The sequence below is a fragment of the Pogona vitticeps genome, chromosome 1 (genome assembly GCF_051106095.1).
Source record: "Pogona vitticeps strain Pit_001003342236 chromosome 1, PviZW2.1, whole genome shotgun sequence".
Taxonomy (NCBI): Eukaryota; Metazoa; Chordata; class Lepidosauria; order Squamata; family Agamidae; genus Pogona; species Pogona vitticeps.
In genome coordinates, this window is record NC_135783.1 from 339,573,188 (window position 1) to 339,595,448 (window position 22,261).

The 22,261-nt window shown below is 40.8% G+C and overlaps 2 protein-coding genes across 4 annotated transcripts in view; one reads left to right on the forward strand and one right to left on the reverse strand.

The window, feature by feature from the left end:
• Window positions 1-13,662, forward strand: part of DYNC1H1 (dynein cytoplasmic 1 heavy chain 1) — an 82,441-nt gene extending 68,779 nt beyond the window's left edge. For both annotated transcript variants that reach the window (XM_072986680.2, XM_072986679.2), the window contains exons 60-78: window positions 440-693; window positions 851-985; window positions 1,084-1,178; window positions 2,376-2,550; window positions 2,852-2,927; window positions 3,509-3,669; window positions 4,618-4,729; window positions 4,816-4,876; window positions 4,969-5,092; window positions 5,563-5,676; window positions 7,690-7,860; window positions 8,176-8,393; window positions 8,504-8,607; window positions 10,440-10,651; window positions 11,259-11,412; window positions 11,878-12,020; window positions 12,423-12,591; window positions 13,065-13,192; window positions 13,285-13,662. In XM_072986680.2, the coding sequence (XP_072842781.2) occupies window positions 440-693; window positions 851-985; window positions 1,084-1,178; window positions 2,376-2,550; window positions 2,852-2,927; window positions 3,509-3,669; window positions 4,618-4,729; window positions 4,816-4,876; window positions 4,969-5,092; window positions 5,563-5,676; window positions 7,690-7,860; window positions 8,176-8,393; window positions 8,504-8,607; window positions 10,440-10,651; window positions 11,259-11,412; window positions 11,878-12,020; window positions 12,423-12,591; window positions 13,065-13,192; window positions 13,285-13,413 (2,735 nt within the window). In that variant the 3' untranslated portion in view covers window positions 13,414-13,662. The remainder of the gene's footprint in view (window positions 1-439; window positions 694-850; window positions 986-1,083; window positions 1,179-2,375; window positions 2,551-2,851; window positions 2,928-3,508; window positions 3,670-4,617; window positions 4,730-4,815; window positions 4,877-4,968; window positions 5,093-5,562; window positions 5,677-7,689; window positions 7,861-8,175; window positions 8,394-8,503; window positions 8,608-10,439; window positions 10,652-11,258; window positions 11,413-11,877; window positions 12,021-12,422; window positions 12,592-13,064; window positions 13,193-13,284) is intronic.
• Window positions 13,663-14,601: 939 nt separating this feature from the next.
• Window positions 14,602-21,684, reverse strand: LOC110078926 (uncharacterized). 2 transcript variants are annotated; one of them, XM_020793584.3, is made up of 5 exons: window positions 21,307-21,684; window positions 20,229-20,302; window positions 18,837-18,890; window positions 17,614-17,676; window positions 14,602-15,699 (listed from the first exon to the last, which is right to left on the reverse strand). In XM_020793584.3, the coding sequence occupies exons 1-5, from the start codon at window positions 21,374-21,376 to the stop codon at window positions 15,235-15,237; spliced, it is 726 nt and encodes a 241-aa protein (XP_020649243.3). In that variant the 5' UTR covers window positions 21,377-21,684; the 3' UTR covers window positions 14,602-15,234. The 2 variants fall into 2 exon arrangements, with proteins under 2 accessions (XP_020649243.3, XP_072842782.2); XM_072986681.2 differs by lacking the exon at window positions 18,837-18,890.
• Between the last annotated feature and the right edge of the window lie 577 nt (window positions 21,685-22,261).

Sequence of the window (22,261 nt, forward strand, 5' to 3'; positions counted from 1 at the left end):
CCAAAGGATGTTGGAATTTCACAAGATGGGAATTGGTGGAACTTTCTTATTCCTATTAAAATTCTTGTTAATAGTGTATTCTTGTGTGGAGTCTGGAAGTTACCTTTTGGGAGTACAACTCCCAGAATCTCTCAAGACAGCATGTAAGATTTTTGTACCTGGGAGAATAACTTTTCCAGGCTTTACTCAATTGAACTTTAGATGAAAGCAATTTACAGACAACATTGCAGATATCTCAGATGTGTACACAGGGCATGCTGTAGTCATCATAATGACTATGCTGGCTAAAGAATTCTGGGTGTTGTACTGCTGAAGAGTAACTTTCTAAGCTTTATTCCATAATTCTGAGTGAAATTTTGTAACAGAGAGTAGTGTAACTGTGTATGATCTGTGCAGTGTCACTTAAGTTGTTCTTAATTGCCTTCCACTTCATGTAAAGGTGAATTCCAACTGCGCTTGCGGCAGTTAGAAAAATCTCTTCTCCAAGCCCTTAATGAAGTGAAGGGACGGATTTTGGATGATGATACTATAATAACCACCTTGGAGAACCTGAAGAGAGAAGCAGCTGAAGTGACCCGGAAAGTAGAGGAGACAGATATTGTCATGCAAGAGGTGGAGACTGTGTCTCAGCAGTATCTACCCCTTTCTACTGCCTGTAGCAGTATCTACTTCACAATGGAGTCACTGAAACAGGTAACAAACTGCTCACTCTTCCTTCCTCTCCTTGGTCCTCATCTTTTAGTACATCATGACAAGATGCCACAGGTGGAGAAGCTCTTCTTTCTTGCCTGTTTAACTGAGTTTTTTGCCTGTTTGACTATGTTTTTTTTCCCTTTTTAAATTCTTTTAGATACACTTTTTGTACCAGTATTCTCTCCAGTTTTTCCTGGACATCTACCACAATGTGCTGTATGAAAATCCAAATTTGAAGGGAGTCACAGATCATACCCAACGTCTTTCCATCATCACAAAAGATCTCTTCCAGGTTTGGAGACATTTAAATCTTTAAAGAGCCATTCCAAAAGGCTTTGGTTTGGTTGAAACCTTTCTGCCAAGCTAATCCTGCTCACTTTACATTGATAGGTGGCTTTCAATAGAGTTGCTCGTGGCATGCTCCATCAGGATCACATCACCTTTGCGATGCTGTTGGCCAGAATTAAACTCAAAGGCACTATCGGGTAAGCAGATAATGCTCATTTCTTTTTAGTCCCTTACAGGAGCAGAAAGTGCAGTCTGTTAAAGGTTTTCACAAAAAGCATGCACTGTCATTTCCATAAAAATGACCCAAAATTACAATTCAGACACAAAAGAGAGAGACCTTTGGGTAGTGTGGGCAGCATATAAGTTAAATAAATAAATAATGTAAACAAGCATTTTAAAGCTGCTAAAAATCAGGGTTTCTGGAAAGGAGAGAGATTGGTGGATTTTCCGCATTTTGGGTAGAAGGGCTCTCTCTCTTGCCAACCTACCACTTATTTCAAATGGAGGGGAGAGAGGAACAACAGTTGCTGTATCGGGATATGATTCCTGACAGATTCTGGTTCCAAACCACGGTACTTAAGGCTTTGAAGGTCACATTCAGTATCTTTAATTGATCTTGGGAAAAACTGGGAAATGGACAGAGCTGGCAAAGGTGTAATGTGGTCTGAATAATGTGCCAAACCCTTTTAACTGCATCAGTTGCAATTTCCAGGCTTATTAAAGATGGTCCTACATAATGTATGCTGAGTTATTTTCCAATTGAAATAAAAGTGCAGTGCAGCTTAAACAGACAATGCAAATTCATTTATGATGACAAAAGAGAATGACAGCCTTCATTACTCTGTTAATCCTTGATATATAGTAAAATTACACATGTAACTTCACTACATAAGGTTTTTTTTCCTTGTACTTATACATTGGGCAGCATTTGGTATAAAGGTATTCAGGTTTGGAGTTTGGTTTTCATTGGTTTCTAGGACATGAACACAAACATCAGTCTCTATTGTATTTATCATTGTGTGAGCTTCCTATAGGCAACTCATTAACCATGATTTGAACAAGGCCAACCTTATGTTCTTGCATTCCAGATCTTATGATCATAAACTAGAAGTGCATTAAAATTATCATGAAAGTGTAAGCTTGGACTTTATCATGAGAGGAAATGAATTAAATGTATGAACTTTTTCTTGCAAACTCATTTCCAGTATGGTGCACAATATAAATGGATAATCAGAACTGGAGTGGAAAACCTCAGGTGGCTATTTGCTGATATAATTAATGTGTTTCACACTGCTTTTGTTCTCTGTATGGAAGGAAGCTTGAAAAATACTCCATTTTTTAAAAAATCAAGCATAATTGTTCTCAACTTTATTTCCTCTTTCTTCAATTTGAAGGGAGCCTGGTTATGATGCAGAATTCCAGCACTTTTTGAGAGGGAAGGAGATTGTACTGAGCAACACACCTCTCCCCAAAATTAGTGGCCTGACTGTAGAACAAGTGGAAGCCATGATGAGACTCAGTGTCCTTTCTGCCTTCAAGGATCTGGTTTCTAAAGTCAAAGCCGATGATGTATGATTCACTTTATGATTTTTGATTTGCTATTTTGTTACTCTGTTGTATCTTGTTATTTGTTATAAACCGCCTAGAGTGGCCTTGGCTGCCTAATGAGCAGTATATAAAATAAATAAATAAATAAATAAATAAATAAATAAATAAATAAAAGTAAACTCTTCAGACAAGAATGCCATTGCCACACAAGCATATGCTGAATATTTTGATGTAAGGAAACTCAGTGTTCCCTAGTCTAACATAGGCTTCCTTTATGCCACAACAAAAGTAATTGATGTTCTGATTTGTATCTGATCCACAGCAATTCTGCATTTGGCTGGATAGCAGTTCACCAGAACAGACTGTGCCCTACCTTTGGACAGAAGAAAAGCCTGCAAGTAAGGTCAAATTCCAACATTGATTTATATATTTAGGTATTTGAGACAATCTCACTGTAAGGGGGAAGGTGCATGTCTTTTCTGCATGGATGGGAGTGCAGCTGTGTTGGGATGTGGAGGAGCAATCAACTTCCAAGGTAAATTCCACCTGTAGCTAAAGACCCTCTTCCCCACGGATCAGATTTTTTTGGCAGGCCAGGATTTTTCAATTGTATTTTTACTTAATGTGTCATGAAAAAATCAGGGCAGGATTGAGGTGGAAGCCACTCACTGCCAAAAATCCTTGAGGCGATAAGGGTTTTCTCTCCCATAATGACCACTACCTCCCTATGGTTTTTGGCAGGACATTCACCATTATATGTATCAATATACAGATGGTAATTTTCATTTTCTTTTAGAGAAAAAACCCATTTAGCAGCAGCTCAAGATGTCTTTGTTGGGACAGTGACCCCTGCAGGGCCCACACTGGGAGTTCCAACACTGGGGGCTACTATTGAAATGACTGTTTTCGAGAGAATGGGAACATGGCACGAGAGTTCAAAACTAAGCACTGATTGTTTCATTGTATTTCTTTGTGTCAGCGCCCATTGGGCAAGCCGTCCATCGCCTGCTTCTGATCCAGGCCTTCCGTCCTGATCGTTTACTAGCCATGGCTCATCACTTTGTTTCCACAAATCTTGGTGAAAACTTCATGTCAATTATGGAGCAGCCTTTGGATCTTTCACACATTGTAGACACAGAGGCAAGTAGAGATTTTTGTAGTGCTTTGCCCTTTTCTGAAAAAACTGCATCTTGTGTATGTACAAGTTGGAGCTTCAGGTCACGTTGTTTAAACAGTCAGTACAAGGCTTGTCGTCAAGGCTGAAATGTCAAATTATGCTGACCTCTTCTTAGTCAGGTAATGTGCCATGTGGGTTTATGAATTACCGTATTTTTCGCACCATAAGACGCACTTTTTTCTCACAAAACGGGGTGGAAAGTCTGTGCATCTTATGGAGCGAAGAAAACATTATATTTTCCTGTTTTCTTCTCCTAAAAAATTGGTGCGTCTTATGGAAAGGTGCGTCTTATGGAGCGAAAAATACGGTAATTAAAATGATAACTGTGTGCCATCAAGTCAGTGCTGACTTATGATGATCCTCTTCAAGGTTTTCTAGGTAGAGAGTCCCCAGAAGTAGTTTAGTAGGTGGATTTGTGGGAATCAACATTCTCTCTAAGAGAGGGGGCACAGAGCTTCATTCATGCCACGCACTGGCAGCCAAGATGAATGTCTGTTTACTTCCAGGTTTCAGCTAAAACCCTGACCCTCTGCATGCAGACAGGCGAGGCTCGCTTGCAGCGAGGATGACATTTTTGGGAATGGTTTCAGTCCGAAGAACAACACAGCTTGTTCTGCCTATCTGAAGTGCTTTAGGCTTGTGAATCTCCAAACAGCAGCCCCCTGTAGCATAGCAACCTACATTTTAAACTTAAGAAATTTATGAAAATTATTACTGCCCCTTTGCTGTTTGAAGAAAAGGGGCACACACACCCCAAGTCCCGTCAACTAAGCACAAACTTTCTCGCTCTCTTAAGGAAAAACGCCCTTGATCTGTTTTTGTGGATGTTACAGTAGAAAACTATTGTGCTCTGCGCCCATTTTTATTTCTTTTCTCCTCTCTTCTTCTCCTTCTTTCCTGTTGGATTTTAGGTGAAGCCTAATACTCCTGTATTGATGTGCTCTGTGCCTGGTTATGATGCTAGTGGACATGTTGAAGATCTTGCTGCAGAGCAAAACACACAAATAACTTCTATTGCCATTGGTAATGTCTCAGACCTTTTATCATTCTAAACTTAGTGAGAAGAGACTTCATATTTTTAACATTAAATTGTGACTTTATTTTCGTAGGCTCTGCTGAAGGATTTAACCAAGCCGATAAGGCAATCAATACCGCTGTCAAGTCAGGCAGGTAGGCTGCATTCTGGTTTCATAGCTTTGATTGGACAGGATGTAGACTCCACAGCCTTGTTTACCTTTCGGGTTCTTAATCTTTCGTTCTAGGTGGGTCATGCTGAAGAATGTCCACTTAGCCCCTGGATGGCTGATGCAATTAGAAAAGAAGCTACATTCTCTTCAGCCTCATGCATGCTTTAGACTCTTCCTTACCATGGAGATAAATCCCAAAGTAAGAATTTCAAAGCTAAATCATACAATTACCCTAAACGTAGCAGTCCATCTCTTTGTAAATACTGTATCCTGTTTCTGGAAGATTAAGGTCTCTTCAAACAGGCAGAAACTGAAAGGTTTTCCTATGAATTTTCTCTCTTGACATTCTTAATCTTCTGGACTTCTCCTCACTAAAGTCAAATAAAGCAGGAATTAGAGAATAGACTTGGATCCTTATGCAACACTTGGAATGTTCAGAGTGCTTATATAATCTCAGTAATCTGGACCAAAACAGAAATTCTAAATGCAAATTCTTTATCCGAATGTACTTTTATGAAACATTTACTTCTGACATTTTTCTTGGAAATACGATTAAATTGTCAGTGGTACACTATTTTGTACAAGCATAATAGTTTGTGAAGACAACATGAGTCTATAAAGAGGGAAAACTCTGTTAGTATGTAATAAGGAATTTGTTCTGTATTTAAGGTACCAGTGAACTTGCTACGTGCTGGAAGAATTTTTGTGTTTGAACCTCCACCTGGTGTAAAGGCCAACATGCTGAGAACCTTTAGCAGCATTCCCGTGTCTAGAATATGCAAGGTAAACTCTTGAGTATTGAACATTGTTTATGTGGAATTCACTGCCATAAGATGTGATGATTGCTGCCAGTATAGATGGCTTTAAAAGAGAACTGGATACATTTGTGAAAGTCAGAACCATCAGTAACAGATGGAATGGCTATACATCACTTCATTATCAGCTTATGAGGAACATTATTAGACGGAGGCTACAGTTGTGCTCATGTCCTGTTACAACTTGTTCATGGGCAACTGTCTGGACCTTGCAGAATCTTGAACTACATGCACCTTTGGTATGATCCTCAGAGCTTTTCTAATGTTGCAAGAAATTCTGGAGGTATACAAAATACTGCATATGCTAACTCCCAAAAGTAGTAATAATGGCAATCCAATCAGAATGGTCTGCTTTGGTTCTAAGCCTACTAATGTTCATACAAAGATGGATGTGACTTGTGTGTTAACTTTTCCATTGACAACATTATCTATTTGTAGCCTTTAGATATTCATTGAGCCTCAAAAAACAAAAAGGAAGCCCTACTGGTCTTCTTGTGCCAGCCTTGCACTGATCCTTACCAGCCTACTGACATTTCAGTAAAATGTAAACCACCTGATGAAGGTGTGATTAGGTTCATTGTTTGCCGGGAGCAACCCCTGTCTTGGCGCCAGAATGAGAGTCGGAGGCTGTTCCCTATTTTTAACACAACTAGATTTATTTGTAAACAAACTCAACTCCATTGGCTCAAACGGATCCATTAAACTAATTTCTGGCAACAGATGATAATGCTGCACCTTAACATCAGGCGTAAGAATATCTGTCCTTATAGAGGGACCGGACCAGGGGGGTGCTCCTCACTGCACACACCGTCCCACACCATGGGTGTCGTGCCCAGTCTTCCTCTCGTTGTGGTTGGAGTAAAGAGGGACTGGGACTGATCACCCTCCTCCCCCCACGTTTGTTGCGTGGATACACCACTACCGTCCATTCCAGAGGTTCAAGTCCTTCCTCCTTCGCACGCAGCCCGGTAGGGTCTGGTAGGAGTCTGCTGCCAGCTTGTAGGTTTGGGAACTCCCGAAGCAGTGTGGAAAAGCCCTCCTGTCCAGCACTCCACCCTGTCTGTACTGCCCGGTCCTTCTTGTCAGGGTGTGTGCCCGTTAGAATGCTAAAACTTTGTGCGCCTTCTGACTCTTTTCTATCCCCCTCCCATTCAATCAAGTCTAGCTCCTCTCCTCTCTTGTCTGCTAAATACACCTCCAAACTTTCTCTCTCCATTACTTGCTCCTGCTCTGTATCCACTAGTATTCCTTCTACGCATCTCTCCCCCTCTTCCGCTCTCTGTTGTGGGGAGGACAGCACACTCTCTCTCCTTCACAGAAGGGAAAGCGTACGACAGGTAAGGAAGGTCTCAAACGATGTGCAATCATAGTGCTTGTCAAGTTACAAAGCAGATGATGGTGCACTACTACTGTTTCAACTAGCCAATTTCTTCAGATCATCTGAGGCACCAAAGTTGAGACTATGTGTTCTAATTAGATGTCAACATGTAAAAATTTGGCTTGCAATCTTGATCCAGCTCTCTTCAGAGGATGAGAATAAACCACTGTTGTTAACATGATGAAGTAAACACAGAAAAATAAATCCAGGCAACATTAGCTTGTCTAATTCTGCAAGCTTTTATTCATCCACTTTTCTTCTATACATAAAATCTTAAAATATGCTAATTAAACTTGTTTCTTTTTTTTTTCAATTAATTTTTTATCCTGAAGTAACCTCTACCAGGCAGTTAATTGCTGTTCAAACTTCCATGCTAGAATTACATTTCACATTTCCAAGGTTAACGTTTCTTATACCCTTAATCATATAATAATTTATTTGTACAACATTCAAAATGTGACCATCTCTGCTCCCTCCCACCAGTCGGCTGAATGTGGGGAAGTCTTGTTCGTAGGTTTTCTCTGTTACTGAGTAGTCCCAATTTCGCAAAATTGACAGAAAGTCCAAATAAAATCAATAATTCTTTTTTTCCCTCCCCTCTAGTCACCAAATGAGCGTGCTCGTCTCTATTTCCTCCTTGCGTGGTTCCATGCCATTATTCAAGAGCGTCTACGATATGCTCCTCTTGGCTGGTCCAAAAAATATGAATTTGGTGAATCTGATCTAAGATCTGCATGTGATACTGTAGACACATGGCTAGATGACACAGCAAAGGTAAGTGAAATTGCAGGTGTTCTGTTTTACACCTTTGTGTCAAACAAGTGAGGTTTGACTTCTTTACATGAAGCAAACATGCTTGCCTTAATAAGGAGCCGAACTATGTAAATATGTATGTTCCTGTCCCCAATCCTCGTAAAATTTGTGAGATGGTTTGAGGTGGTAACCTGATCTCTGGTCACAGTGGTTAAGTATGGCTCTGAACCTGAGTCCCACTGGTAAGTGGCTCTAGATGAGTACTAAGTAAAATTGTGCTTACACTCTTTACCAACCACAAGTTATGCCTCATATTAAAAAGCTGTCATTCTGCAGGGCCGCCAGAATATCTCACCTGACAAGATCCCATGGTCTGCTCTGAAGACCCTGATGGCCCAGTCAATCTATGGAGGCCGCATTGATAATGAATTTGACCAGCGGTTATTGAACACTTTCCTGGAGCGCCTCTTCACCACTTTGAGCTTTGACAGTGAATTCAAATTGGCTTGCAAGGTTGATGGGCATAAAGACATTCAGATGCCAGATGGAATCAGGTACTCTAATGCTGACTCTGGGAGTAAGAGCAAGCTGAGGTAGCTCAACTCATGAGCTCCTTAGTTTTACAGACCTGTTGATCCCTATCCTTGTCCTTGTGACTTGACAGGCGTGAAGAATTTGTCCAGTGGGTGGAGCTGCTGCCAGATACACAAACCCCATCCTGGCTTGGGTTGCCCAACAATGCTGAAAAGGTTCTTCTCACCACACAGGGTAAAAATAATGCATTTCATAAGGCATCAAGCTTGTAAAAATCAGCAAGATTAGCTAAAAGAACAGGGGATATGTTGTGTGGTTCTTTTAATGGAGAAATTTAATCATTGCATGAATTTCATGAGCCGCAGATACATAAGTTAAAGGTTTGATATGATATGATAATATCAAGGTTTGATATGATATCTCTAATATGAATAAATCACTAATCCCATTCAGCAGAGCTGGAAGGGACCCTAGAGTGGCCGTATAGACCAGATGGGCGGGATACAAATCAAATAAATAAATAAATTGAATCCAGTCCTGTCAAGGAGACACAGTGGGGAATCAAACTCCCTACCTCTGGTTCTGCAGCCAGGAACCTAAGCCGCTGAGCTATACATTACACAAACACACTCTTGTAGTGTACTTACGTGCTTTCTAGTAATCTCCAACATATGATCCCGATAAGATATGTGAGAAATATGAGATGTTCAAGGAGGGGTTTCCCCCCGCCATTCCCCAGTGGGTTTTTATTGCTGAGCAGGGATTTGAACCCAGATTTTCTGAGTCCTAATCCAATATTCTGATCACTACAGTGATTAGGCATCCTTCAGTCTCATGAGACTATGGTAACGTGCTTTGTATGGAGGACTTGGAACAGCGTCTAGTGTGGCTGAGAAGGCCAATTCAAGAGTGACAATCCCTTCCACACTGAAGACAAATACAGTGGTGCCTCGCATTACGACATGAATTCATTCCAGCGAAATCACTGTAGAACGAAAACGTAAAGCGAAAATAAAAAAGCCATTGAAATGCATTAAAACCTGGTTAATGCGTTCCAGTTGGCTAAGAACTCACTGTCCAGCGAAGATCCTCCATAGGGGCGGCCATTTTCGGGTGCCTGTGCAGCGAAAAATGGCTCTTAAACACAGCGGGGAGCCATTTTGAGCACCCGGTGGCCATTTTGAAACCCCAACGATCAGCTGTTTTAATAGTCAGGAAGCGAAAATCGGTTCCCGAAACAGGGAACCGATCATCGCGCAGCAAAATTCCCCCATTCAAAACATCGTTTTGCAATCGCAAAAACCTTGTCATAATGTGGATTCGTCGTTAAACGGAGCACCTGTCTTGCGAGGCACCACTGTACAATCTGTCCCCTGTCCAGCTCCCTCATTTTGCTGGTTTCGGGACTGCCTCTTTGCCTCAGCCTGCTGGACAAGTGTCTCTTCGAATTGGGAGAGGCCGTGATGCAGCGCCTGCCTCCAGGCTGAACGCTGAAATGTCAAGGTTTCCCATCTGTTGAGGTCCATTCCTAAGGCCTTCAGATCCCGCTTGCAGATGTCCTTGTATCACAGTTATGGTCTCCCTCTGGGGTGATTTCCCTGCACTAATTCTCCATACAGGAGATCTTTTTGAATCCATCAGCTATTCTCACAACATGCCTAAGCCAACGTGGACGTCGCTGTTTCAGTGATGTATACATGCTAAAAATTCATTACAGTGACTCCGTTTATAATGCGCACATTTAAATTCAAATATAGCAGTTATAAAGTGAGAGTTAGGGCACATGAACACTTAAAACCAAGATTTCACACTCTGAATCCTGACAACCTCAGCTAATGACATAGTAAATCTGTAGAAAGTCTTAGAGAATATGTGAGTAGATGCATAGGATCACATTCTTAAAACTTATTGGTGGTCTCAAAGCGCTGTTTTGAATGGGATTAGTGGTTTATTCAGTAATTCATTAATTTGGCTTGAAACACGTATGACAGACAGGTAAGCGATTTTTTTATATTATATTTAACTTAGAAGACAGAATTAGAGGTTGTATTTTCTGTTACTTCCAGGTATTGATATGATCAGCAAAATGCTGAAGATGCAAATGTTAGAAGATGAGGATGATTTAGCCTATGCAGAGACCGAGAAGAAGGCACGAACAGATTCTACTTCAGATGGCCGCCCAGCGTGGATGCGTACGCTGCACACTACAGCTTCCAACTGGCTTCACCTCATTCCGCAGACCCTAAATCATCTGAAACGAACAGTGGAAAATATTAAGGTGAGAAATACTGGTCAATAAGATAATTTGAGGGGCAGAAATTGTGGAATTCTGTATTTTAAAACTGCTACCTAACTTCCTTGCTTAACATCACTGGGAGTGAATTTCACAGAGCGACATGAACTGATTTTTTTAGTGTGATAACACTGAACTTGCCTCTCCCAAGGATTGTCATGATCAGCCAGGTGCATAACGAGTAAGTCAGTCCCTAGGGTAGCCTAGTTCCATGTTGTTTAGGGCTTTACATACTAACAGCAATACTTTAAGCTTGACATAGTATATTGGCAGTCAGTGCAAGTCCTGTAGCAAAGGTCCAAAGGCTGGCACAAGGATGCTTCAGTCAGCGGTCTCTTTCCCCCCTTTTTTTACTCCCTTGAGGTTCCCACCAGCCTTAAGATAGGGAAGTCCTGTATACAGAGCGTGGCAACAGTCTATTCTTCATATTACTAGTGGGCTGACTACTATGTAGCAAAGTTATCCCAGTGATAGAAAGATAAGCATAATCCTGCGAAGAATCAATCATGGATATATCTGTCTTCACTTTTGGATACTCCAATTTGCCATGTTTCTTTCACCAACCTGAAATGTGCTTTTCTTTGAAACCAAGGATCCATTGTTCAGGTTCTTTGAGAGGGAAGTGAAGATGGGAGCAAAACTCCTTCAGGATGTTCGTCAAGATCTTGCAGATGTAGTTCAGGTCTGTGAGGGAAAGAAGAAACAGACCAATTATCTGCGGACACTTATTAATGAATTGGTGAAAGGTAAGATATTTCAGATTTAGTGATAATGTACATTGAGTTTTGCTAGTGAAACAGTTAAAAAGCTGGTTCTGGTTATAGAAAATGGACGGTCTAATGAGAGTAGATTCTTGGGTGGTGCTCAGAGGGGGTGCTTAAGTTGTGTCACAAATAATAAATGTAATTGAGTATTTTATAAGATTCCATGCCATGTAAGAACTAACTTATAATCTATAGAGTCTTCAGTGGCTGATCTTATTTAATTTTGTATCTCCCCATTTTATGTAATTCTGAAAGCATTCAATCTAAAACATGAATGTTGAAAAAGTAACATAAAAATCTCCATGATGCCCTTTACAAAAAACACAAAGTGTGTCGCCTTAAAGTTTAAAAAAGGGGGTGGCTGTCAGTGATAGAGACACCCTCCTGCTGAAATGATGTAGCGTCTGACATACAGAAGTCGGGAACATTTTATAATTTCTGTTCTAGGTATCCTGCCTCGGAGCTGGTCCCACTACACAGTGCCTGCTGGTATGACAGTCATACAGTGGGTGTCAGACTTCAGTGAACGCATTAAACAGCTGCAGAATATATCCCAGGCATCTGCTTCAGGTGGAGCCAAGGAGCTAAAGGTAGGCCAGACCGTTCTAATCCACCCAATTTTGTGAGGTGATAAAGTCTCTATTGTCGTGTAGGCCTCCTGTTGCCAGTGGCAGAGGGCAAGGAGATATTTTTGTCTGTTCAATAGCAGAACGGCACAGGTACTACGGATACACATCAAGCAGATTGGCTGAAGCAAAAAGCAGTTAAGGACCTAAGATGAACAATAAAGAGGGCACAAAGATAAATTTGGGAGAGTAGTGGAGAAGAATACCAGCCAAAGGCAGAGAAAATGGGAGAGTTGAATGAAGGGATAAAGGGGGAGTAGTATGTGGACTGGAAATGATCTACCAGATCTTCAGCTGGAGTCCTCTGGTGCTGGTCTAATGTATTAAGATGCATCAAACTAACTTGGTTATACATTTACTCAACAGAACATTCATGTTTGTTTGGGAGGCCTGTTTGTACCAGAAGCTTACATTACTGCTACAAGGCAGTATGTGGCTCAAGCCAACAGCTGGTCCCTTGAAGAACTCTGCTTGGAAGTCAATGTGACAACAACTCAGAATGCAGTACTGGATGCCTGTAGCTTTGGAGTAACAGGTTAGTTGGAGCTACTGGTTTCAAGGGTCAAAACAAAGGAAACATCCAAATGTTGAAGTTCCATTCTTGGCAGGGCTGAGCTCACATTAATGGTGAACACAGGAAGCAAAATAATGCAGTGTAAAGTGTAGGAAATTAAATGCCACATAAATTTTTGTACCAATACTGGATGCAACCCCAAACAACTTGGAGCCAGAGAGCCTCATTGGGTAATACAGGAACTCCAGTACAACCTATTAGGTGTTGCCTTGCCCATTTGCAGATCCTTTTGTTTCATGTATACAGTTGACGTGTCAGTGAGCTTACCAAGATCAGATCCCTATCCTGGAAGTTTTTCATATGGCTGCATCCACATGCTGTACATGTGGGAGACATTTGTGACATGCGCTCCTTAGTGTAGTCTTCGGGTGAAGTCATGAATCAGTAATATTGTTTACAGTACTTTGTTAACTTCTCTGACCTTAACTCAATAGGCCTGAAGCTCCAAGGAGCCACGTGCAACAACAACAAGCTATCGCTTTCCAATGCCATCTCAACAGTACTGCCCATAACTCAGCTCCGCTGGATCAAGCAGACAAATGCTGATAAAAAGTCTAATGTGGTGAGTAAAGGAGCTTACTGAGCCTCATGCTTTGCAGCCACCCAACCTGTGTTTCCATCTCTTGTAATTTCCTTAATCTATTTGTTTCACAGGTGACACTGCCAGTTTATCTGAACTTCACTCGAGCTGATTTGATCTTCACAGTTGATTTTGAAATTGCTACCAAGGAAGATCCTCGTAGTTTCTATGAACGTGGTGTGGCTGTCCTGTGTACTGAGTAAAGACTAACAAGTAACTGTAACAAGTAGTTGAACACAAACTTTTTTTTTTGCAAATGTTATCCGGTTCTAGAAAGATGTTTTAAAACTGCAAGACATTGTTAAGTTGTCAGATGGAGGTGTAGGGATGACTATGATTGATGTATTTGAAAGATGACTAGTTGTTGACGGTTGGATGGACTTTGTTTTTAGATGATTCTAGAGTGGTGCACTAATGTTGGCTTACTTCTAGAATAAACCTTTACAGCAGGATTCCTTGTTGTCTACTTTTCTTAAGCATTAGATTAGTCCAGGACACCAACAAAATACATCTACCATTCCTGAATGGACAGAGCTACAATTAAAAATACTGTACAATAAAACTCATGAACGTGTTACATTCTTACTGGGGAATATGCTGAATAATAGAACATACCATGATATGGTAGTGTTAAATCATAACTCTCTATCCCTAGGAATATGATCTACTGACTTTCTGCATTAGTTATTAAATGCCCTGGACTAAATTTATTAATTCAGTTCAGCTTGTACACAAAGCATTTATGAGAAGTAGTTTAAAAATATGTGCTAGAGCAGAGGCAAACTTTCTGTCCTTCAGAAGTTGGACTACAGCTCCCATCAGCTAATCTGCCTGAGACTGAAAGGATCATGAAAACATCTGAAAAGCCACATGCTGCCACTCCTACTCTCCAGGAAGAATGCAAAGAAAATTCCAACTGATAAATCATCAGAGTCCACGAAAATTGAGACAGCATGCCACAGCAGCCACTGACTCATTTCTCTTGGACTGTTTGAGCAGGACACCAAAACCCAGTCAACTTTACACCTCCTCACATCTGGCATAGTGTCTGCTGCTTGTCTCCCTGTTTGAAGAGCTCATCAGTTAAGGTGAAAGATTCTAGGCATTACTGAAAAACTTAAATAGGACTCACTGCCATGTCAATTATTTTAGCAAAGCTAGGAGTGGCAGGGCAGTCATTTTGGGACTTAGTCTTTGCTGTGCTGCATCTCAAGGATCCATTTAGCCCAGCATTCTGTAGTTAGAAGTTTTTAGGAATGGCACGGTGATAAATCATGTCCTTAATATATCTTTGAAATAAGTGCCCTCCTTGTAATAAAGCTCCATTTAGCTGACTTTGGCTGATACTCACTGATAAGTCTAACTTCCATGAGTTGTGTTACAAATGGTGGTTTTTGTACTCCATGCTATACCTCTTCTTGCCCTCATCTTCCTGTTTTCTCTCCATCAAAGACTAGCTTCTGTGGCAGTAACAGAAACACCCTTAGCCATTTTAGGTGCCATGGAAGAAATACCAGAATAACAACACCATTGCCATATGCTTTTAAGTTCAGCTTATTTCAGACATTAACTTTTTTCCATCAAGACATGGTGAGACAGATTATGCAATGAACTGATCTTAGGAGGCACTCCAGTCATACAGTGCCAAGGCTGTTCTTGCTAGATGGAGTTCATTAGCTACCATCACTGCATCAGTTAAATATTAAGGCAAGCAAAGTGCATGTGTGTCAATAGCTCAACTAAACTGAAAATGAGACAGCTGCATCAGCAATAAAAGCCGAGAGGTTACAAACTACATCAGAACAACTGGGCAGCTGTTCTCTTCATGTTTCTTCAAAAATACTTTTTCATTTCTTTTCTGTGCTCCTCCCCTTCTTGGACTGGAAAATAGTCTTTCAGAATTCTAAGAACTTAAAAGATTCAAACAGATTTGAAGGCTTAGCAGTCTCCACCATCTCATTTATTATAATGACAGGTGGGCCATTAACAAAGCAACATTACACTATGCTTAGCTCCTTGATAAATCAAGCCACCCTTAATCTCTTCCTTATTTTTTCTCCAGTACAGTCAAGAATAGACCGCCCTTGCTTTCTGGTGATACTGGGCTTTTCGCACAGCTCATTGTCACACTCCATCAACATGGGCTGCAGGGCAGGATCTGATACTGCACTTTCAGAGATTCCACTGTGCCTTGAGGGTGCATATGGCCTTAGATACCATGAAGATTCTGCAGTCAGTGGTAAGATTTTAGCTGTTTTGTGGAGTCCAGGTTCCTCTTCCTCTTGAGCTATAGTGACAGACACTGCTCTGAACAGTGATGTGGAACTGGAGTCCAGATCTTCTGGATTCAAACTGTCTCCTGTAGTCAAAGGTTCAATTATAGGATGCTTTGGAAGGATTGCTGTACTGTGACTTGAGTCAAGGGAACCCAAACTACAATCGGATTCACCTGAAAGTTCTTCATAATCGGCATCATAGGGGTCCAAGACCTAAAAAAAGCAACAGATAGATTTTACTTGCAATGAGAGAAGTTAAAGGTCCTCATCTTATAAATGTAAGACATGTTATATAATCCAGCTCTATCACTAGGAAAAGTTTGGGTTTTTTATAGTATTAAGTCTCATCAGTCATGCAGGCTGGGATGTTTTGGGGGCTGTAATCCAAAACAGTAACTCTTCCCATCTCTGTACACTTCCACTCTAATGGGAAGCATTTCTCAAAACAATAGAATATAAAAAGAAATCAATACTAAACAAAGTATGCTTATTGGTCTGTACTTCTTTTCTCTGTCAAAGGTGTTTTGATTCTAAAACAAACTGAAGCTTAACCCAAGCAAGACAAAAGTAGAACAACAGAATAGGAACCCAATGGAATTATACTCCCTTTGAAGACTTTCATGTGCAGTTTTTTTGGGCTCTAGGATTCACACCTAAATTTGTACATGCAGGCTTTTTTCAGCAGCCACGTTTGTGTTTGCGTACCTGATGCTATGTTGTGCCCTCCTGCTGCAGCAATCATCCTGTTTGGATGTGATCTACATGGGACTACCTCTGAAAAATAATGAACACTTGGTCCATGATGATGCCAACAGAGGGTAAGCACAGGAGGCTTGAAGTGACTCCCCTGCTATGACAGCTTCACTATGTGCCAGTGTGTTACTGTGAATTCCAGACTATCCCTTGCAATCCTGCCCACAGAAGGATGCTTTGGAAGGATTGCTGTACTGTGACTTGAGTCAAGGGAACCCAATCTCTTCTGGGCAGACACATCCTTTGGTCTCATTGCCCTCAGGGGTATGTTCATTGAGGTACAGAAGTTGTGTTCCTTGTGCTTGTAAGCAAAGTATACTTCAAAAAATAATCAGGACTTCGGCAAATTGATCAGAGTTCTGGTTTTAATTGGTTCTAAATTGTGCAGGAGCAGTTTCCTTTTTCACAGTCTTGTCTATAATTACATTTTAATCATTTTTATGTTTTGTTTCATTTTATATGTTAACATCTAGGTATATTGAGTGTTATTTAAGAGAAACAACGAATCTTGTGGCACTGGAAAGACTAGCAAGCTTTATGGCATAATCCTCCATGAACCTAGAGCCTACCTTCATCGGATGCATCCCATGAAATGGGCTGGAGCCCATAAAAATTAAACCAAATTAAAACCAGCCTTTAAAATGCCTCAACAATGGTTGCTGCAACAGACTAGCATGGCTGTATTTCCCATTTTAGAAGTGAGGCAAAGTGATTGGTTAAATTGCCTGATTGCATTTATATGCCACATTTCTCTCATACCTGGGACTCAAGACAGTTTACAAAACAGTGAAAAACAACAGAAAATTAAAGTACAATAGAATTACAAATGTTAAAAGGAGTTAAAATACTTTAAAATATTTGGTTACAAACAACAGCACTAGTTTACTTTTTTAAAAAGAGCACCAATGCACTAGGAAAATCTACAAGAGGCCAGAAAACTGCACACTTGGTCTCTGGAGCTTGTCCACTTGTGTCCTACACTTACTAGTTGAGAAGTCATTTGTATTTGGTATTGCACACCAGTTAGCATATGCTAACAAAGGCAAACACCAATTCCTTAACTAGTGGCAATTCACTACTGAAATGTACACTGATGGATTTACCAGTGTAACTCTTTAACTATATTCTGTCCAATAAGAGATAAGAGGCAGAGGAAAGGTAAAGAGAGTCTGCCGTTCACTCACTCACTGAGAAGTTTTACAGGCAGAGTATTTCGCACCCTACACCTAAGTGCCCAATTGCAACATTTTGTTGCCGATCCTTCTGTAACACAATCCTGTAAGTATTTCTTTGACAAATTGCATATGTGTAAGAGTAGTTGTGGAAAAAAATAACTCAGGTGTTGCTTTTAAAAAAAAGAAGCTGCAAACTTACTTGAAGTTCTGCATAGCTCGCTTTCTCCTGGAATCCTTCGGAAAGCACGCTGCTGGACAGAACCTGTTAGTGGCAAGACACTTTCAGATACATCTATAGAGCACGCTTAGAGCCCAGACATGCAAGTTAACTGGAAGGGCTATGAAGTGACACAGCTGTTCCAAGTTCAACTTGTTTGCAGAGAAACTTAGAGCCTTGACCATTTGCTTTTCTAAAAGAATTGTGGTAATTTGTCACTCTTTCATCATTCGGGAATATGATGATGATGAAGTCAAAAGCAACTATTTTCTAAGGGTTCAATACCTTCCCATAGAACTATTTCAAACTTTCTTTTCTATAGACCTCCAAAAAACTACCGTCAGTCTTGGTGAACCATGTAAAACTTTTTTATTCTAAAAGTCACACAAACAGCTTATACTTAGCTATTTTTATTTTCAGCTCCATCATCACTACCACCATCACCCATTACATGGAACTGCAAGATGACTTTTTTTGTTAAGTAAGAGAAAGAGATAGTTTAATTTCCAAAACAAAAACATTCAGACAAGTTTAATTGGATATACTGGTCCTCTGCACATAAGGGTGTTTGGATTTTTCTTCTTTTTTCTGCTACAACATTTAACAGTGGTGTTCCCTGCCCACCACCCAGAAGTGGTTGAAGTAAAATGATCGCAAGTGTTTCCTCATAACCTGAGTTTGATTCCATCAGGTTCAGCTGCCCACCTCCAAGTTGACTCAGACTTTCATCCTTCTAAGGTCAGTAAAGTGAGTACCCAACTCAGTGGGTGGGAGGGGCAAAGTGTTCCTTGCTTAATTATGTTGTATACCAAAGAGATCTATAGCACTAGGAAGTGATATGTAAGCCAAAATAATACAAATAGATAGATTAGATAGATTAGATAGATAGATAGATAGATAGATAGATAGATAGATAGATAGATAGATAGATAGATAGATAGATAGATAGATAGATAGATAGATAGATAGACAGATAGGCAGCATGCTACTTATCCTTCTTGCTTTAACTATCCCTTCGCAAGCACTGATGAATACTGAATTCATGTGGTTGGTTTTTTAAAGAGGCATAAAATAATGAAATTAAAGTAATTATCATAATTTTTAGAATGTCTTTGGAGGCAAGAAACAAGGCTGGCCAAAAGTTCTTGTATTTGCTCAACTGTAAATTTCAAGTTTCAAGTGTAAATCACAGAATTATTCATTACCTCTAGATTAGCATCTGATTCGGATTCGGTGCTAGATTCAACTGTGCACTTTTGCTATGAACATGAAGGCAGGGAGAGTGGAAGTTAGTAAACATAAGGACTTTTATTGATTTACTTAACCTGTTTTATTTGTTTATGTAGCATATTTCAATCTCCTTTCCCAACCACAAGCTCTTGAATGGTCCTATTAGCATGGATCTTGGCAGCATGCACTGGGGTGGGGGCATGGTCGGGGGGACCCCCCCTCTCCTGTTCATGAGTACTCATAATATTTCAAATACTGTACATTTTAAACCATCAATTTGCTGAGCTTTAGACCAAGAAGGTGGCCAGTGTCGTTTGAAGAGAGAACCCTGCCTGATCACCACCCCTGCACACTCATGAAGTTCCTGACAGGATTGCTCAAAGCAACTTCCTGAAGTAGAGTTGGACTCGCATGCGCGCGCACACACATACTGTGTACATAAACCTGTAGCCCAGATGTTGTACTCCATATGCCTGAGGAAGTGGATTATAACTCATGCAAACTTAAACTAAAATAAAGTCTTTGGTCTTAAAGGTGCCACTGAGCTTTTTTGTTTGTTTTAATGACAGCAAAGGGTAATGTTCCAGCATCAGCCATTTTGCTCCCCATTCACGTCTTAAGAAAGTGATTTCTACCACAGAAGACGGCCAAGAGAAAACACTAGCCATGTTTTATCATATTCCCCAGAGACACATGAATGGTGTGACCTAATGAAAAAGAAAAGGCTCTCCTGTACTTTTAACAGAAATTTCAGCAGGTGGAGCTTGTTAATATCTGCACATGCCAAAATTTCCCCTTCTAAGCAACTATGAAAAACAAAACAAACTGGATGGCATGAGGGCCATAACACCAAGCAGGAGAAGAAGTATCTTCCTTTCTGTGATGAATCCCCAGGGGATACCTCAAAGCTGCTGTTATCCAGAGGTGCAAAAGGTGGGGGGGGATGAGGGAACAGAGAAAGATTATTTTACCTCAGCATATGTATGAAAACCTTTTTTAAAAAAAGGATTCCTTGAAAAACACAGCTGGTCTTCTTTGTACAGAAAACTCATCAACAACCCAGGCCTTTCAAGAGTAGACCTTTGGTCTAGATGGGCAGGGTAGAAATCCAATAAGTAAATAAATAAAACTTGCCCTGCCATCTCCCAGGGAACCCCACAGCACTTCCTAGCCAGGCTTACCTTTCACAGGTGCGGCCCATTAAGCGGCTCCTCCAAGCCACAGGCCTGAAGCCTAGCACAAAATCCCCCCCCCCCAAGCCCAGGCAAAGCCCTCAACCGACCAGGTGTGGCTGGTATTACCATGAGTGGCCAAGGCTTGGTTGGTAGCTATGATTTTGAAGCTTGCATTTTGCAAATCGATCTTACCATGTATTTCTGAGCTAGTTGCTCTATATCAGCTGGTTTTTTCCTTGCATTCCCCAGAAACTCATTTGAACTGACTGCAGAAGGAGCAGAGAGCTTTGTTAAGAGAAATCAGTTATTATTCCAGTGAGTCGTTTGCTTCCCCTCCCCTACACACACACACACACCTCATCCTCCTCACTTTCTGTAGGACAAGGATTAAACCAGAGTCTGAAAGGCTATTTGAATATGTAGAGGTGTTTACATTTTAGACTGATCAGCACGGGGGATGAACCTGAAAAGGCACTCAGCTGGAAATCCCAACACACACAACCACTCACAAAAAAAAAAACCCAACACAAACAGTGTGCTGTATGTTGTGGCACTACACCATTTGACTCAATGGCAATAGCTTTCTAAATAAATTAAAATAAAAACTGTAATAAGCTAACTGAGCTTTTCCACTCAGTTTTATACAAATGATCCTGTTTTTGCAAATACCACCATAGTTCACCAACTAGGTCCTTGTTTTTATTTTTAATTTAATGTATTACCTTCTACCAAAAAAAAAAAGCACAGAAAGCAAGCAACAGTTAGGTTAACACAGATCAAACCAAAATATTCACTAAAGAGAAAATAAAAAACAAAGCTGTCGATAGAGTCTTCTCAAGACCCATCTCATCAGCTAGAACAGTATCTGTGCTTTAGGCCCAGGAGAAATGCAGCCATTTTAGGCCTCTCGCTGGATGAGGAGGCAGGGAGAAGAGTTACAGCATAGTCCAAATCCTCCTTACTCAGAGATGGGACCCCTGAATTAAAGCATGCTCCTAGATGGAGTGGACTTTTTCACTTTAACTACATCTCACCATTCCCCAAACCCTAAGACTGAAGCCCACAGTCCTTCTAGATTTCCTTTACAACAAGGAAAAATTAGGATAGCTGCAAAAAAAGAACAACAAATGGAGCCAGGTGGGATTTCACTTTATGTATTGCTGTCTACTCTAGCTCAGTGTCAACACTGACTTTCAGCAACGTCCCAAGGTTTCTTTTTCTGGAGGCTGAACAAAGCCCACGCTCTGCCACACCTGCATGCCCCAGGTACCTTCCATAGGCTTCCCACTTTGGAACCTTCTCCTCCTCCTCCTCTTCTTCTTCTTCTTCTTGGGCTCCATGGATGCCTTTGTCTCTTTAGGGCTAACTGCAGCACCTCTAACTTTTTTTTAAAAAGAACAAATACTTGCACCTGGATTTCTTCCTGCATGAAAGCTGTAGCACTAGAGGTGGCCAGATAACAAGAAGGGCAAGGACTTTTAATTAAAGTTGTAGAGAAGGCATTTCAGCTGGTGCTGCTTTCCCATCAAAAAAGGCCAAAGAGCAAAGCCCACCCCCATTCATCTTTCTCTTAAAGTATAGGAGCCTTCCTCGTTTGGATCAGATGACGAGACAGGCTTGGTTCAGAGGCTCCTTCCCATCAACACTAGTTCTCCCATGACCTGATGAATTACAACCTGATGATGTTTGCATTTACACCTCGTCCCTCCCTCCCTCCCAGTGCCTTTTCTTTTTAAGCCATGTCTTCCTAATTGCAAGACAGAAGGCAGGAAATGTTTCATTGCTGATCTCTGAGCTTTGATGAAACTGAAGTGCTTTGAATGAATCAATTAAATAAACATTGCTCTCTTTTTCCCAGAAACGTCTGTGAACCAGAATGTCCATGGGCTACACAGTCCATGACAGGATGGACCGTCCTGCCCGTGCAGTAAACTAAAGATATACTCAACTGGGTGGGCAAAATGTGGCCTCCGGGTGCCCCTGGTTCTAAAATGTCAAAAAAATAATCCCACCACTAATCTTTTTTAACAAACAGAACAGGCACTTCTTCCTCCTACCCCTCCCCCCCTTAAAAGAAAGGGCTGAAAATAGGAATTTTAGGACTATGGAAATGGCCCACAGAGGAGGATGGGCGCCCATGGCCTTCAAGCCTTCTGGGCTTGCACACTCCCTTTGAAATGAAACATTTATTGTTTGAAGGTGCACAAAAACCTAATTTTAATTTC